This window comes from Bos indicus, chromosome 7 (assembly GCF_029378745.1).
Source record: "Bos indicus isolate NIAB-ARS_2022 breed Sahiwal x Tharparkar chromosome 7, NIAB-ARS_B.indTharparkar_mat_pri_1.0, whole genome shotgun sequence".
Classification (NCBI taxonomy): domain Eukaryota; kingdom Metazoa; phylum Chordata; class Mammalia; order Artiodactyla; family Bovidae; genus Bos; species Bos indicus.
The window spans coordinates 6,381,995-6,396,837 of record NC_091766.1 but is presented as its reverse complement, the minus strand read 5'-3'; the positions used below and the strand labels follow the sequence as shown (position 1 = coordinate 6,396,837).

The 14,843-nt window shown below is 47.4% G+C and overlaps 1 protein-coding gene across 3 annotated transcripts; it reads right to left on the bottom strand.

Moving 5' to 3' along the window:
• Positions 1 to 1,634: 1,634 nt before the first annotated feature.
• Positions 1,635 to 14,152, bottom strand: SMIM7 (small integral membrane protein 7). 3 transcript variants are annotated; one of them, XR_011567478.1, is made up of 5 exons: positions 13,514 to 13,899; positions 13,362 to 13,414; positions 11,018 to 11,111; positions 9,111 to 9,201; positions 1,635 to 2,728 (listed from the first exon to the last, which is right to left on the bottom strand). XR_011567478.1 is itself a non-coding variant. In XM_019963924.2 (5 exons), exons 1-5 carry the CDS (start codon positions 14,119 to 14,121, stop codon positions 2,713 to 2,715), a joined length of 294 nt encoding a protein of 97 aa, XP_019819483.2. In that variant the 5' UTR covers positions 14,122 to 14,152; the 3' UTR covers positions 1,635 to 2,712. The 3 variants fall into 3 exon arrangements, 2 of the variants coding, with proteins under 2 accessions (XP_019819483.2, XP_070648699.1); XM_019963924.2 differs by lacking the exons at positions 11,018 to 11,111; positions 13,514 to 13,899 and adding exons at positions 13,906 to 13,947; positions 14,030 to 14,152; XM_070792598.1 differs by lacking the exon at positions 11,018 to 11,111 and having other exon boundaries at positions 13,514 to 13,773.
• Positions 14,153 to 14,843: the final 691 nt, after the last annotated feature.

The following is a 14,843-nucleotide window of genomic DNA, read 5'->3' as shown; positions in this document are numbered from 1 at the left end:
TTCACAGTCTGTGTGGGGCTGTCTGAACGAGACAAGAAGGGGGAAACTCAGGCGGCGAGGGTACACGCGTGCTGAATGCCGACCGTGCCGCCAGCCCAGCACTTGGCCTGCCTTCAGGTCGACCGCACCTGACAGCTAACCCGAGAGCACACCGCATGGCTTGGGGGACCCGCGTTCCCCAACTAGGGATTGAACCTCGGGGCACAGTGGTCAAAGTGCTGAAAGTGGTCAAAGTGGTGAAATCTTAACCACTAGACCGCCAAGAAACTTCTCCCCCTTTTTTCTTCCCCCAAAGCCCGTTTTCAAGATGTGAAAACTCTTTAAAATGGCTTAAGGGAAGGCTTACAGGCAAGAAGCAATCAGTCAAGGAAGAAGGAGCTTCCAGGGAAGCTTTCATGGAAGAGGCAATCAGTCAAGGTCCCGTTAGCAAGACACAGAGATTGGATCTGAACCCACATCTTCAGACTCAGAATACCAGCACTTGCATGCTGTAGGGTCCTATGCATCCTAAACTCAAACTCAGGTAACCTTTGGTGCTAACGTGGGTTCCTGAAAAGCTTCCTGAAGATACAGATCCACGAGTTGCCACTTTAAAAATGTATAACAGCCTTTGATGTGCGTCCCCCAAAGCTCCATTGCTCATAAGAACTGAACAATGAGATAATAGTTCTCCAGAGAAAAATACAACTATTGAAGCAAAATCTCAATGACAGCATTCTCTTCTCTGAGTTCGATTCATCTCCACGATGCACAAATGCCTCGCTTCATTGAAACCTCAGCATCGGGTCTGAATAAGGCGAAGAGGTTTCCTCGCACCATTCATATGGCTTGAGGACTGACCAGCCAAGATCTTGGCACGTCTGTTCCTGCTGACGAGAATACCAGCCTGGGTGAAGCTCAATTCAGCAGCCCCATTCCCCGCAACTTACAAACCATGGGATGATGCTCAGCCTGGATTTGATCAGGGAATAAATGACAGAAGCAATGAAGTATTGAAAGTGAAAGTGAAAGTGAAGTCGCTCAGTCGTGTCCAACTCTTTGCGATGCCATGGACTGTAGCCTACCAGGCTCCTCCCTCCGTGGGATTCTCCAGGCAAGAGTACTGGAGTGGGTTGCCATTTCCTTTTCCAAATGAAGTCTTGGGATGGCCAAAAATGAAGTCTTGGGATGGCCAAAAAGTTTGTTTGGGTTTTTCTGTAAGATGTTATGGAGAAACCTGAAAGAAACGTTTGGCCAACCCAACAGAATGAATTAGCTAAGCAACAGAATAAGTGATTGCGACCTGGCCTAGCAAAACCCCTCCATCATCTCTCACTCATTCTACTCTTCCAGGTGCAGCCCATCAAAATCTTAATCGCCCAATTCTTGCCCAACATATACTGAACAAAATCTGAAAAGGAATATCTAACGATGCTTCTCTAACTTTTTGAAAGCCTCCATAATAAAACAAACCATAGGTGTTTCCCAACAACTCAAACTGAAAGTCAACTTCTATAGTAGAAATTAATACAACATTTTAAATCAACTCTACTTCAATAAAATAATTTTTAAACAACCCAGTGACAGTGACAAAAAAATAATGAGTAAAATACAAAAGTCAACTTCTTGGTTAAAAAAATGTATAAACAAAAGGCCCTTTTTAGAAATGAGCTTTATTTTCAATCCTACTTAGTTCTAAAAGCCTGCATATTTATTTTTTCCTCCCACCAGGTTACCTAGAAGCTTGGATTTCACACATCACAACAAATAAATCAAACACCTGCAGGATCCAGGTGCTGACCACCAGACAGCCATGTTGATGATAAAATTCGGACTCGGATTCAAAGAAGCTTCTGTGCAAAATGCTGTATTTCCTCAAATGAGGCTTATAGTTTGTCAATCTTGATATCATCCACTTAAAAAGCAGACCCCCGAAACCAAGCTTTCAGAACTGGATCCCAGTACCACCACATAAATCACTCTCATTCTAAAAACTCTACAATTAATGGTCCCCAAAAGTTACTTTAATAGAGGGCTTCCAGGCAAGGGAAAGTTTCTCATAAAACCCCCATCCACCCTGCCAACTGCTCTGCACCTCTCTTCCATGGGAACCAATAATACTTCACCCTTGAAGTCCTGGGGCAACCTTAGTGGTACCATGTGGCTGAGTACGTCGAGCACAAACCATTGTGATGGGGAAGGAATCTGGACACTGACCCAGCAACAATGAACTTGCTCAGTCATCACAAACACAGTCCAATAAGAGGCTGCATCAAACCGAAAAGCGAACCTTTCTGCTTCAGATCCCTGGTAAGAAAGATTTTTACAAATCCGTATAACTCGAACCAAAAAAGGATGGTTATTGAAAATAAACCAAGAAAGACACAGAAACAGGTTTCCAGGGAAAGCTTGGTAGAAGAGAGATTCTGCTCTGATTAAATAGGTTCTTTTATCTTTGGGGAATGCAACATTATCCCAGCCCTTTACATACACTCTCCTCAGACTCCTTAAGTAGACAGCATTTCAAGGCAGCGATCAAAGAAAACATCTTTGTAAAGAAAACAGCGATGTGGCTGGGAAACCATGAGCATCTTGGCGAACATCTTTTCCACCCACCACAAGCTTGGACTTTCTGGGAAGGTCAGTCGGTTTCTGGTCAGAAACATTCTTGAAGTCGTCAGGAACGGAGCAAGAGAGACTCAGAAGGTGTGTTCTCGGTTCTGCATCTGGAGCTCAGGAACCAAACAGCCTGGAAAAATTAGAGGGCAAACCTCCATGAGGATGGGAAGCTGTAGGCCTGAAAACGCTGTCAGGAAATATTTTCCGGTTACCATTACTATGGGCTTCCCAGGTGGCACCAGTAGTAAAGAACCCAGCTGCCAATGCAGGAGACTCAGAGAGGCAGGTTCAATCCCTGGGTTAGGAAGATCCCCTGGAGTAGGAAACAGCAACCTACTTCAGTACTCTGGCCTGGAAAATTCCATGGACAGAGGAGCCTGATGGGCTACAGTCCATGGGACCGCAGAGTCAGAAACACACTAAGATTATTTTATACCATTTTCTGATTTTACAAGTAACTCTATTACACAACAATGTAAACACACTTAACACTCAACTGTACACTTTAAAAAAAGTAACTCTTCCAAAAAGTACCTACATTTTATTTGAGCCCATGCTCTATCACTGCAAGTCAGTGGTGACTTTCATAAATGAAAAAGACCTTTGAGTAAACAAGTATTAGAGACCTGTTAACTGAAAAACTCTGGAACAAGAGAGGCCTAGAAACTGTATAAATGTTCATGAAGTTTGGGAATGGGTATATAGGTTATGATACAGACCTACAGGGGAAAACTACAGAGTTGTTAAAAATATACACAGCTGACTCTTGAACAACATAGGTTTGAACATGTACCAGACCACTTATACGTGGGGTTTTTTTTTTCAATAGTTTTTTTCAATATTGTTTTTTTTTCAATAGTAAATTCTGCAGTACTCCAGGATCTAAGGTTTGGTTGACTGGATTTTTCAACAGGAAACACTGCACTGCTACATGACCCAAAGCTGGTTGACTGGATTGTTTTCAACAGTAAGGACTGCAGTACCACACGATCCAAGGTTGGCTGACTGTGGATTTTTTTCAACTGTATTACTGCAGTACTACACAATCCAAGGTTGGCTGAACCTGTGGATGCAGGACTGCCGATATGGAGGGCCAACTGTAAAGTTACACTTGGATCTTCAACTTCGAGGACGGTCAACTCCCCTAACCCTTGTGCTGTCAATGAATAGTATAAGGGAATTCTCTGTATTATCTTTGCGACATTTCTATAAACCTAACTCTTTCCAAGATAAAATGGTTATTTGAAAAACTAACAACAGATGGGGAAGGAACAACTGAGTCACACCACATACAAACGAGAGCAGCTGGATCCCCACTCCACACCATACACAAAAGTTAACTCAAAATGGATCACAGACCTAATTATTAAAACTATAAACGTTTACAAGAAACTTGTAGGTGAAAGTCCTTGTGACCTTGGGTTAAAAAGTGAAGTGAAAGTAGTATCTGACTCTTCTCGACTCACAGACTGTAGGCTCCTCTGACCCGCCTCTGTCCACGGAATTCTCCTGGCAAGAATACTGGAGTGGGTTGCCATTCCCTTCTCCAGGGGAATCTTCCCGACGCAGGGATCGAACCAGGTACCCCGCATTGAAGGTGGACTCTTTATTGTCTGAGCCACCAGGAAGCCCTGGATGAGGCAATGACTTCGAGGCTGTAACACAAAAAGTACAAGCGACAAAAGGAACAGACGCGCTGCTGCTGCTGCTGAGTCGCTTCAGTCGTGTCCGACTCTGTGCGACCCCACAGACGGCAGCCCTCCAGGCTCCCCCGTCCCTGGGATTCTCCAGGCAAGAACACTGGAGTGGGGTGCCATTTCCTTCTCCAGTGCATGAAAGTAAAAAGTGAAAGTGAAGTCGCTCAGTCGTGTCCGACTCTAGCGACCCCATGGACTGCAGCCCACCAGGCTCCTCCATCCATGGGATTTTCCAGGCAAGAGTACTGGAGTGGGGTGCCATTGCCTTCTCCGAACAGACACACTGGACTTCATCAAATTTGTAGAATTTTGCGCTTCAGATGACACCATCAAGAAACTGAAAAGACAATTCACCAAATGAGAGGAAATACTTTCAAATCATTTACCTGATAAGGGACTGGTATCTAGAACGTAAAAAGAACCCCTACAATTATAACTTTAGTAATAATCCAACTAAAAACTGGTAAAAGATCTAAACAGGCATTTCACCAAAGAAGATATACAAATGGCCAATGGTTCAATGTCATTAACTGTCAGGGAAATGTAAATCAACCTTCATATCCATTAGGAAGGCTATAATCAAAAAGATTGACAATAACAAGCATTAGCAAGGTCATGCAGAAATTGGAACCGTCAGACACTGCTAGTGGTAATGTAAATTGCTGAGCCACTTTGAAAAAGAGTCTGGCGGTTCCTCAAAAGGATAAATATAGTTACCATATGACCCAGCAATTCCACTCCTGGGTATATACCAGAGATTTGAAAACTTAAATCTGCATAAACACTTGTACACAAATGTTTGTATCAGCATTATTCAAAATAGCCAAAAAGTGGCAACATCTCAAATATCCACCAACCGATGCACAAACTGCGGCATCTCAATACAATGGACTATTATTCAGTCACAGAAGGAAATGAAATAGTGACACACGCTACAACATGAAGAACGGAGAAGACGTTATGCTGAATGAAGGCAGCCAGACACAGACAGCCATAATGACCCCACCAGTGTGAAATATGCACGACAGGCAAATCCAGTAGAGACAGAAAGGAGATCAGTCGCTGCCTAAGGGTGGGAAAGGGAGGAATGGGAAGGAACTGCTTAATGGGCAGTGGGTTTCCCTTGTGGCGGGTGAAAACATTCTAGAATTAGAGGTTATGGTTGCACAACCATATGAGAGTACTACCAGATACTGAATTGTGAAGACTGACTTCCACTTTTTACTTAAAATCTTTTTCCATGGTTTGACACTTTCCTTTTCTCCCTATCTTCCCCTGCCCATAATTTTTTTACGAATATTTCAACATAAAGAAGAGTTAAAAGGACAGTTCAGCAAACACCCACAAACACACGACCTACATTCTGCAATTACACTTCACTTTACCATGTATCTATCCGTTTATCTACCCAATTATCCATCTACATAATTTTGGATATGTTTCAAAGTTGCAGATATCAGTGCCCTTGGTCTCTAAACATTCAGACACCTTTCTCCCTGTGAAATGAAGTGAAGTGAAGTCACTCAGTCATGTCTGACTCTTTGTGACCCCATGGACTGTAGCCTACCAGAGCTCCTCCATCCATGGGATTTCCAGGCAAGAGTACTGGAGTGGGGTGCCATCGTCTTCTCCACTTCTCCCTATATTTCAAGCTTTTTGTTGTTGTCGTTCAGTCACTATGTCATGTCTGACTCTTTGTGACCCCATGGACTGCAGCACGTCAGGTTTCCCTGACCTTCACTATCTCCTGGAGTTAGTGCAAACTCATGTCCATTGGGAAAAGGCAATGGCACCCCACTCCAGTACTCTTGCCTGGAAAATCCCATGGGCGAAGGAGCCTGGTAGGCTGCAGTCCATGGGGTTGCTAAGAGTCGGACACGACTGAGCGACTTTTCACTTTTCACTTTCATGTATTGCAGAAGGAAATGGCAACCGGCTCCAGTGTTCTTGCCTGGAGAATCCCAGGGACGGGAGCCTTGTGGGCTGCCGTCTATGGGGTTGCAGAGTCGGACACGACTGAAGCGACACAGCGGCGGTGGCAGCAGCATGTCCACTGAGTCGATGATGCCATCCAACCATCTCATCCTCTGTCGCCCCGTTCGCCTCCTGCTCTCAATCTTTCCCAACATCAGGGTCTTTTCCAGTGAGTCAGCTTTGCGCATCAGGTGGCCAAAGTATTGGAGCTTCAGCTTCAGCATCAGTCCTTCCAATGAAAATTCAGGGTTGATTCAAACTTTTTAGGACTTTTAAAAAATTTCCAACTGAGCTCAGCTCCAACAATTACAAAAGTGAGTGCACAGAATACTGAACCATCCCCTTGGACCCGCTGACTTCCTCAGCAGTCACAGCACGGTTACCTCAGTGGACAGGCTGGACTAGATCCTTCCGATTCCTCACTGGCAGTTGCTTCCCCCACTCACTCATTCAGCATTTATTCAGCGTTACTGTGTGCAAGTCACAACGCCAGAGTGTGACGCTAGAGTGTACCTACAGGTGATATCCCACCTTCTTTACTTTCTAAACATTTTCCTGGGTGTGCGTGTGGGTGGCAGTGGGGAGGCAGAATTTCCTGACAGTCCAGTGGTTAGGACTCTGCACTCTCACTGCCGAGGGCCCAGGTTCTATTCTTGGTTGGGGAACTAAGATCCCACAAACCATGGAGCATGACCAAAAAGAAAAAAGAAAATTCTTTGTAGACATGTTATCAATGATGGTGTCATCACCATCGGTCATATGAGTATCTTTTGAGCTACCTGACTCTTCTCCTATTCTTGGAGATTTAGGTGATTTCCACTTTTCAACATCCTGGAAAAGCTGGTCGCTACCTCCCTGACAGAGCCCTTTCTGGAGAGAAGCTTCCCTCACTCAGAGCACAGGCTGAAAAGAGTTGGCCTAGGTCAGGGATCTATAAAAAGCCACAATCAAAATCAGGATCCTGGGCTACTGGCTAAGCTAGCCTTGGGCTGAGCTGAGAGGTTACGAAGCCTAAGGCTACCATCCTGATGGTCACAAGCCAACAGGCAAGTAGTGAAGAAAGCTGGTCAGGTAGGAAAGGACGATGAAGCCGATGGACAGAGAAAATGATGAGAACATAATGAGCTCTCTTCTGCCCCAGAACCTTCACATGCTACTTCCTGCACTACTGTGCCTCTCTCCAGCTCTGTAAATGGCAGATTTCCTCTCGTTCTTTAGGTCTTGATTTCAACGGCATCTTCTTAGCCTCTCCCTGACCATCCTAAACCAGGAGCCTCCCCCTTCAATTCTCCACCTCGTAATTGATTTTTTTCCTATTTTCTTGCTATGCCCCTTTTATTCTGTGCATTCGCTGAAAAGAAAAATGTTAGTCGCTCAGTTGTGTCTCACTCTTTGCGACCCCACGGGCTGTAGGCCGCCAGGCTCCTCCATCTGTGGGACTTTTCAGCACGAATACTGGAGTGGGTAGCCATTTCCTTCTCCAGTGGATCTTCCTGATCCACAGTTTGAACCTGGATCTCCTGCATTGCAGGCAGATTCTTAACCATTTGAGCGACCAGTGCGTTCACTGAAGGCAGGGACTGTGGCTGATTCGGTCTCAACTGTAACCCTGGAGCACAGCCCTCAACAGACACTTGTGAATAAATACTAATAAATCAATGAAGGAGGAGCTCCCCAACACTTCTACTTTCTGTGAGGACTTAGTTATACTTCCTACACTCCTGCAAATTCCTTGATCTCTTCATGAGCCCTCTTTGTACCCAGGTAGGCCTCATCCAAACTCCCCAAAAGGGTCTTTCCAAGCATATTTTTGGGCTTCTCTGGTGGCTCAGACACTAGAGAATATGCCTGCAATGCAAGAGACCCGGATTTGATCCCTGGGTCGGGAAGATCCCCTGGAAAAGGGCACTGCAACTCACTCCAGTGTTCTTATCTGGAGAATTCCATGGACAGAAGAACCTAGCAGGCTACAGTCCATGGAGTTGCAGAGAGTCAAGACACAAGTGAGCAATTAATACTTGTCAGGCATACTTTACAGTCCTCTTTCTGGCCTCTAAAATACTTTCTAATGCCACAGAAACCCCTGCTCACCTGACCTCCTACACCCTGGAATCATCCCCTTAAACAGCTACTTGGTTGACACAAGGACCACCCAGCAACCGCAAATTCAGCATCTCAATGACTCAAGACAGCCAACTTTTCACTCTCTTCCTCTTTAGAGAAAGGACACGGGGTGGGCCCAGCATGCCCCAGAACCCCTGATTCTCTTGTGTTTTTTTTTTTTTCCCCTGAGTCTCATAATTCATTAACAGCAGTATTGGAATTATGGCCCTGACACTGACAGGAAAACCAATCCAACTGGATATTTTTCACCTAATGAGAAAAATATAAATAGGCATAAAAAACAGAAATAAATTCTGAATACACTTCTGCTGGCTTCCAGCAGGGTGGGAGCAAAACCCAGCAGCACACTGGTCTCTCAAGCCATATTTTCCACTTTGACCAACGCCAAGCATAGGCTAAGGACAACAGAGCTGGCAAGAGGTGACGGAGCCACAGGCTCCAGGGAAGGCATCTCTTGGCAGCTCCCGCCAAGGCCCCGGGCATAGCCAGGACTTGAAGAACGCCATGTTCTAATCAAAGCTTCAGCCTGGACTGCAGGGACATAGTTTAACTCGTGTAGACCCCAGTTCCCTCTCGAGCATAGAGAGTTACTTTGAAAGCACAAAGTATGACACAGAAGTGCAGACTGGGAGGACAGAGAATGACCATCAACGGGATCATTCTAGAGAACGACACTGAGAACAATAATGACAGAGGAGACAGGCGGGCTGGACTTACACGATCATGCAGAACATCATGAAGACATTCCACAGGGCGATGAAGATTCGAAAGTATCTGAGGCTCAGCAGGAACTCCCGGATGTTGTCACCTGGGAAGTCAGAAAGCATTTTCACAAGCAGTGCTAACACTTCTGTTTTCACCACTGCAGTGTACTTCTGGGGTCCCTGCCCGCCCCGCACCCACTGCCCCCGTATTCCAGCAGCAGCATGGCTTTTCCTTTGGGCCACCTCTGTTCCCCAACCCTGAGCATGCAGGCTATAGATGCCACTGACCAACCCCCAGAGAGGACCAAGCCCCCAGCCTCTGAGTGGCTCAGGGAAGAGCACGTGACCCAAATCTGTCCAGTGAGAGGTGGCCCTGGGACTTTGGCCCCAACTACTGGGAAAGAGGCATCTGCTTTCTGCCAGGGTTGCTGGGCTGTGAAGATGGAAGCCCAATTCTCTAAGGCAAGGGTTGGAAAACCATGGCTGGTCCACAGGCCAAAACTGGCCTCTGCTACCTACTTCTGTATAGCCCATGAGTGAAGAAATTTTTTTTTTTAATAATTAAAAAAAAAAAAAAATCAACAAAGCGTTTAGTGAGACACAAGAAATTACATGAAATTCAAATTTTAATGTCTGTAAATAAAACTTTATTAAAATACAGCCATGCCTATTTATTTACATATTGTCCACGGCAGCTTCCAAATCACAGAGGTGAAGTGTTGCACCAGAGACTGATGGCCCACAAAGCCTCAACTGTTCATGATCTGGCCCTCCACAGAAAAAATGTGGGTCAAGGGTCATCTTTATCAGCACAAGCCAGCCTGAGAGTAAAACCAACCCAGGAGGAATAAGAGCTGGGGAGGGTCACGTGCTACAGGTCTGGTGTGAGCCCTGAATACACATGTGTCTGAAGACCATGCTACCCTTGGATGTTTCCATTCGATTTACACATTTTGAGCTGGTTTCCAGGATTTTCAACTGAAGTGATAGTGTTAGTTGCTCAGTCATGTCCAACTGTTTGTGACTCCATGGACCGTAGCCTGCCAGGCTCCTCTATCCATAGAATTCACTAGGCAAGAATACTGGAGTGGGTAGCCAGTCCCTTCTCCAGGGGATCTTCCCGACCCAGGGATTGAAGCCTGGTCTCCTGCATTGTAGATGGATTCTTTACTATCTGAGCCACCAGGGAAACCCCTTACAACTGAAAAAGCATAGTAATTCAGGCAAGTAAAACGACAGTTCTGCTTTGGTGACGACTTACTCTAGTATACACTGATGCCAAGGAATAGAAACCACTCCAAGGAGAGGGAATTTGGTACATGAAGACTCCAGAGGGACTTCCCTGGCAGTCCAGGGATTAAGAATCTGCCTTCCAATACAGGAGATGCAGCTTAGATCCCTGGTTGGGGCAAGAAGATCCCACATGCCTCAGGGCAACAGAGGCCGTGTGCTGCAACTACTGAGCCCATACAGCACACTAGAGAGAAGCCTGTGCACAACGAAAGATCCCACATGCCACAGTGAAGACCTTGTGTGCCACAGCTAAGATCTGACACAACTACAAAACATAAATATTAGGGGAAAAAAAAGATTCCAGAGATCTGGATTCCAGAACCTTCCTCTGGGGTTTTGAGTTGATTACGCAGCCTCTTAAGGCCTCCAGAATGAGATGAACGGATCCAGATGAGGTGCTCCACAAGGGTGGCACCCCAAGTGCCATCCATAGATCAGGGCTGTCTGGGAAGTATGGAATACCAGGCAGGAGCTTGGAAACTTCCAGAGCAACCCAACATGATGGCCACTTGGCGCTGCTGCACCATCCAAGCACAGAAGCAGCACAAGGGCTTGCTCAACATAGTTTAGACAAGTCCAGCACCGTCCAAAGGGGCTTCCCTGGTGGCTCAGTGGTAAAGGACCTACCTGCAATGCAGGAGCCGCAGGAGACGTAGGTTTGATCCCTGGGTGGGGAAGATCCCCTGGAGGAGGGCATGGCAACTCATTCCAGTATCCTTGCCTGGAAAATCCCATGAACAGAGGAGCCTGGTGGGTTGCAGTCCATGGGGTTGCAAAGAGTCGGACCCAACTGAGTGACTAAACAACAGTGTTGTCCAAGTCATGGGGTTAGTGACACGAAACACACCCTCCATAGTGTTGGCCCAGCACGGACTGCAAATGTCAGAGACAGGTCTATCCCCAGGATGTCTGCAAGGCAATGCTTGGTGAGGCCCTTCTCTGAGCCCAGGATCATAAAAATGGCCTCTCTCCCTCTCAACAAAGGCTGATTAAAGGCTACTAGTCTAGGGAGTACAGGGAGGAATGAGACGGGTATCCCCGCCCCAAGGAGCTCACAGGGAGGACAAACACTAAACACGTAACCACATAACTGATAATTCACTATGAGTGCCGTGGAGCTATAATGGGGTTCCCAACCTGGCATGCGTCAGGAGGGGGGTGGGGTCAGAAGTCTCACTGAGAAAGTGTAGAGGCTCGGATGTTAAATATGGGCAGAAGTTTGCTGCCCTTCCGCATAGGTGACTTGGGCCTATGTGTGCCCCAGTTTCTTCCAGTGTAAATAGGGGTGATGCAGGACTGGGAAGTCCGGTGCACAGTGCCCATTATATAGCATGCTCTGATAAATGCAGTCACTATGATATCAGGGGTCAACCAAGCAGACGATGGAGAGAGAGGAGCATTCTCTGTGGGGGCAACAGCCCACACAGAGTCCTAGCTTGAAGGAGCCTTGCAAGAAGCCCCCAGTCAGAGGAAAGTCGCTGTTCTGACCATCCTTGTCATCAATGCTCCTGCTACCTCTAAGCTAGAATAGTGCCTTCCACGTAGTGGCGAGCAACGTACACAACTGCTGAATGAATGATGCATGTATGAATGACTGAACAGACAGACGGTCTAGTGACTGAGGGGACAATCTCTGGAGACAGAAAAACCCAGGCTCAAATCCTCATGCTGTCACTGATTTGCTGGGTAGCCACAAAAAAGTTGAGCTACACTTCTGAGCCTCAGTTTCCTCATCTGTAACACAGGAAATGCTCCTTACCTTTTAGAAACAGAGGTGGAATGAAATACCTGTAGGAAGAACCTAATAAGGCGGCCACCACCAGGCAAGCCCCCGATAAAGGAGAGCTGTCAGACTGTCTGTTCAGATTCACAGCTCCTCAGGGTTCCTGCTGTCCCCATGCAATGCTCCATCATAGCACCCATGACCTTGGCTCCACACAAGGAAGCTGGAGCAGCAACCCCATTGCTATCCTACATCTTCTCCTTTACTGTCTGTTCTTTGTTGAGGAACTGTTTGTCCCACTCTGTGTGACCACAACCCAAAGGCAGGAATTACCTCTGTCTTGTTCCCTGCTGTGTTCCCAGCATCCAGCACAGTAGCTAGTATATAAGAGGAGCTCAATAAATGCTAGGTGGATGAATGGATGAATGGATATAACAGTCAGGTACAGGTCCCATTAGACTCCAAAGTTATACGAGTCAATTTAGCTGCAAGTATACATTCGAGGGCCACCAGGGGCCAGGTGGGTAAAATGCTATAAAGATAAGGGGCGGAGGCTGGGATAAGCTAGAGTCCACAGGCCCCACTTCGATGGGGTCCTGCTTCTCAACTCCCATTCAACAGATGCCAAAAGGTCTCTTGATCTCCAAGTAGTAGAATGTTCTGATTTACATTTGAATTTTTATATGATATCTCCTGGCTTATTTGAAAGCTAATCTACTAGAAAATTAATCTAGTTGAAAATTAAACAGGTCTACAGCATTCTGAACCCACTCCAATATTCTTGCCTGGAGAATCCCACAAAAAGAGAAGTCTGTGGGGGCCCTGTGGGGGCTCTGGTTCATGAGGTTGCAAAGAGCTGAACACAGCTGAACGACTGAACAATAACAACAGCATTCTGAAGGTAATATTTGTGAGGATATTCACTCATTCACACTGGAATGTTGGAACTTCAAGGACACAAGGAAGCCAAAACAAGCTGGAACCTCTTTTCTGGAGCTTAAGATCAAGTGTGAGAAGTAGATATTAGCCAGATGATAGCACAGACAGAAGAAAATTATAATTGTAAAAAGTGATATGAATGCTGATCTACGCAAGGAGGCCTGGTAAGAGAAACAAGTGGATGACAAAGATGGGTAGAAGGAACAGCACAAACTCAGGCCACCCCCCACCACACACACTTAAAACTGATGAGAAAAAACTGTCCTCTCCGAAATGTACCAATTTCAGAGTCCTGATAGGAGGCCTTACCTGTGCTGGGCTCCCTCGACTCCTCCCCAAAGCCCTGCGTGTCCTTCTTTTTCCTACAAAGAGAAGCAGACAGCGTCCACTTTCAATAGGACAGACACATCACTTGGTCCCCAGGCCCTGATCCCCAGCTCAGAGGAGAGTTCTAGCCCTACCGCTGGTCTACTGTGACTTCGAGCAGTTCAGTGATCCTCCCTGGACCACCACTTGCCCCGCCAATCATAGCTATGACTACAGCCATCGACGAGGTGGAGGTGGTGGTCCGAGGGTGCCAGATGTGGGGCTGAGGATACACGTTAGGGCTAAGAGATTCTCGGGGGATGGGCCTGAGGCTCTCATGGGTGCGAGCAGAGGGATACCGGGGGAACTGAGAGTCTGGATTTCAAGTTGCGGTGGCGCAGAGGATCATAGAAGACGGACCAGAACGGAGGCGGAACTAGAGGCCGGGACTTGGGGGCGGGGCCGGGGTCCTAGGGCAGGCTCACGCTTGCAGGGGCGGGGCTACAGTTCCCCCGGATGGAGCCACGGTCCAACGCGGCCTACTCACAGCTTAAAGTTGAGCACCGCCCCGGCGTTCATCAGCAGCGTCCTGCAGAGGAAGAATACGGTTACTTATACCGCCCCCCACCGTAAAGGGCCCTCATGTCCCATCCTCTGGTCCCCCTAATTACCCAAACAGCAGGATGTCCCCGATCATCGTTACGGCCGGAGCGTCCGTCAGAACAGGAAGCGGAAACCTCCGGGAGGGAGGGGAGAGACACATGAGCCAGCCAATCTGGAAGCAGCTCTGGCGAGGGCTGAGCCAATCAAAGACCAAGACGGTCAGGGTCCCGCCTTCTACAGGCCAAGCCCCTTAAAGGAAGAGCCAGCGCCGCTCCTTGCTTGAAAAGTGTTAGTGAAAGTGTTAGTCGCTCAGTCGTGTCCCACTCTTTGCGACCCCATGGACTGTAACCCTTCAGGCTCCTCTGTCCATGGACTTCCCCAGGCAAGAATACTGGAATGGGTTGCCATTCCCTTCTTCCGGGAACCGTTCCGACCCAGGGCTCGAACCCACATCTCCCGCATTGCAGGCATATTCTTCACCATCTGAGCCCCCAGGCCTTGAACGTAACCAAGAAAGGGCGGGGCGAGAACCAGACGTCATCCAACGGGAAGGAAGCATATGAGGGCAGGATTGGGTCACGGATTGGAAGCCTATCGCCCATGTGTGAGTGACCAGCGCTCCACACCACTAGCGCAGCAGCTTTTCCTTCTGCTGGGCTAGGCTCTCAAAGGATGCGGCCTTTGGAAAAACGGGATTTTTTGATCATTAAACTGCATAAGGGAATGGATCCCGACGCAGTGGGCTCTCCCTGACATGTACATCCCGACTGTTGGGTTCCAAAAGGGCCTCCTCCTGGGCCCCACGGAAGGCAAGATCCCCACTAGCCGTGGGCACTATCGGGGGCGGGGGTTCCCACTGAGCGGTTCCCTTGGAGGACGTGA

Excerpts from the sequence above, each read along its gene's own strand:
- SMIM7 (XM_019963924.2), bottom strand. The coding sequence starts at position 14,121 with ATGTGTCTCTCCCCTCCCTCCCGGAGGTTTCCGCTTCCTGTTCTGACG. Across the intron at positions 13,948-14,029 it reads GGGGACATCCTGCTGTTTGG|GACGCTGCTGATGAACGCCG; the intron begins GTAATTAGGGGG and ends CTTCCTCTGCAG. Across the intron at positions 9,202-13,361 it reads GTCGAGGGAGCCCAGCACAG|GTGACAACATCCGGGAGTTC; the intron begins GTAAGGCCTCCT and ends CTGACTTCCCAG.